The following is a 2,500-nucleotide window of genomic DNA, read 5'->3' as shown; positions in this document are numbered from 1 at the left end:
TCGAGGCCGCGTCAGCGCTACCCATCCCGGAGCATTGCCTACACTTGGTGCAGCATAGGTAAGCTCGTCGAGAATCGGCTCTTAACGATTTCATCTCATCCTTTGTTCCTTTCTTTGTAGCTATCTGAAGGTGCACGACGAAAAGAACAAGAAACTGTGGTTCCTCTGGTCGACCGCCACTGATCCGGTGCGGTGCGGGTGCGTCGGTGGTTGTGCGTTCTTCGGTACCAACCGTAATGGGCCCCGGTTCTTCAAACCATCGGCCCAGGACATCCAGGAGTTTATCAACATCGCTCGCTACCATATCCATCCGAATGGGCGCGAGTACGGGTTCGGGCAGAGCCTGCTGCATGAAGGGCAGCTCGTGTTCCACACGCCACCCTACAGTTTACAGCCGGTGTCGCTGCAGGAATGCTATGAATACATCGGTAAACCGAATCTACATCGTGCTACTGCGGGCCAGCGTCATCCACCGGCTCACGGTGGCTGTCCACCGTCAGCCTGTTGTGGTATGCTGGTCACTGACAGTAAGTCACCGCATTTGTCACAAAAGCACGACGCCCAAAAGTTGGCCGGATCTTCGTCGGCGGATATTTCCCCAAACAGTACCCTGCACAAAAGTGCTGGTAGCAGCGGTCCAGCGGGATTGGTCAGTGCGATCAATTATGGTGTAACTGGTGGACCGGCTGGACCGGGACCCGGGGAGCGGTCCGGAAAATCATCACTCGAACGAGTAAAGGAAAAGGATGCAGGCTCCCCACATGGTTCGGCGGAACGGGTTCGTGGTCGTCGCTTCTCCTACACAAGTGGCAGGTGAGATGGGGTAACATCGAAGGGTAGCATTAACCGTTTGGTTCCTTGAAGGGCACTTGTACTGAACTCAGCACTCTTCATTGCATTTGCCCTTCATATGCCACGCAAAGGAACCTAAATTATTATCCTTGCCTACGGGAAATGGCGGGTGTGCCACAGGTGAAGTCATGTCTGAATGTGTTGAACGACTTTGTATAATGCCACCTACAGCTAAAGTTAGACACGAATGGATTGATATATTTGATGTAGCCTGGATCAAAAAATGCATCCATTAACGGTTCAATTCTATCGTCGTCGCTACCATTCCAGACAAGGTACAATCACGCACGATGTTCCCTACTCCCGGCTGCTGGATTCGAGTCCGAAAACATTGGGAACCACCAACAGCTCCAAGGTACCGACGCCGACGCCAGGAGGCCGCATCGAGTCCGAGTCACGGTTATTTCCTTCGAAAGGATTTAAGGTGCCCAAAGCATGCAATTTGTCTGCGTCGGATTCGCGACTGATGGCAAAATATTTGCAGGGTGATATGTTGGACGTGGCTTCCGGTGGTGGTGGGATGGTACCGGTGATCACTGACGATCCACACGGTGCACACCACACGCTCTCCTATCATCTCCAGCAGCAGCAGCAGCAGCAGCAGCAGCAGCAGTATGGGGGAGTACCGTATCATCACGGCCAGCAGCAGCAACACCATCAACTACAGCAGCAACAAATGCACCACCATCATCAGCACCAGATGGAAATGTCTCACTCGGCACCCGCTCCGGGTCATCCGCTGCAGTCTGACTCGGAGCAATCGCTCGGTGGTATCGGTTCACCGATGGTACGCCCGTTGACTTCCGATGACGTCATACTGCGCGACGTTCAGCGTACCGTATCGCTGACATCGGAAAATCCTTCCGAAGCGTTCTTTTCGGCCGATGAGGATCTGCATGCGTCCCGTAGCTCGAGCCTAAAGGCTGGCGGGCTCGATCACCATGCCCACCCGGTTGCAATACAGAAGAAACGGTTCGCTTCCGATCTCAGTATCGTCGGTCCGTCCGAGCTGGAGGGTCGCTTGTTGACCCATCGGAGCGACTACGAAATTCATACGCCCGAGCACCGTAGCCTGCCGATGAGACCGCAATCGACGGCCGAACTGGTAAGTGTGACTTTCTTCCTTCACCCCTCGTTCCCTTCCCCTTCGCCCGTTGTTTTGCGATCCCTTTGTGTCCTGTTTGAGTATTAGTTCTAGAGGCGCGTTAAGTTTGCGGTTTTGCGTAGAATCGCGTGCCATTCCATGCAGGATTCACAGCAGCAGCAGCAGCCCGAGTTTCACAGTTCAGGGGAGCACTACCGCCCCGCCAGAGGACGAAGGTTTCTTTTTGTTTTTGTTTTTGTAATCCTGCCATTCCTGTATCGGTTGTGTTATTTCATTTTTGCGCTGTTGCCAAGTTCCGCCAAGTTCTTTTGTAATCATGCAGCCTATTCGCGCAGTAGAGACAAGGATGCGCGCCTCCATGTTAAACCCACAGTAGGCTTCTTTATAGTTTGAATTCTCTTCATTCCCTAGCCTATCATAGTAATCGTAGTGTAACGTGAACGCTCGCAATGAACACACACAATCAGAGCTGAACGGTTTATGTGGATGTGTGGGGAGAATTGCGTGTGTTCATACAGTACAGTTCCTTAGCCACCGCTGTTC

The 2,500-nt window shown here is 52.9% G+C and overlaps 1 protein-coding gene across 5 annotated transcripts in view; it reads left to right on the top strand.

The window, feature by feature from the left end:
• LOC126571575 (transmembrane protein KIAA1109 homolog) overlaps positions 1-2,500 on the top strand; it is a 25,290-nt gene that overhangs the window by 4,731 nt on the left and 18,059 nt on the right. For 4 of the 5 annotated variants that reach the window (XM_050230211.1, XM_050230210.1, XM_050230208.1 and 1 more), the window contains exons 3-6: positions 1-58; positions 121-813; positions 1,123-1,276; positions 1,337-1,957. The exon at positions 1-58 is cut by the window's left edge and continues 2,231 nt beyond it. In XM_050230211.1, coding sequence (XP_050086168.1) covers positions 1-58; positions 121-813; positions 1,123-1,276; positions 1,337-1,957 — 1,526 coding nt within the window. Of the gene's footprint in view, positions 59-120; positions 814-1,122; positions 1,958-2,500 lie in introns of all 5 variants that reach the window. The other variant, XM_050230212.1, reaches the window with a different exon arrangement.

This window comes from Anopheles aquasalis, chromosome 2 (genome assembly GCF_943734665.1).
Source record: "Anopheles aquasalis chromosome 2, idAnoAquaMG_Q_19, whole genome shotgun sequence".
Taxonomy (NCBI): domain Eukaryota; kingdom Metazoa; phylum Arthropoda; class Insecta; order Diptera; family Culicidae; genus Anopheles; species Anopheles aquasalis.
Note: the sequence above shows the minus strand (reverse complement) of the source record. Positions and strands in the feature narration are given on the sequence as shown.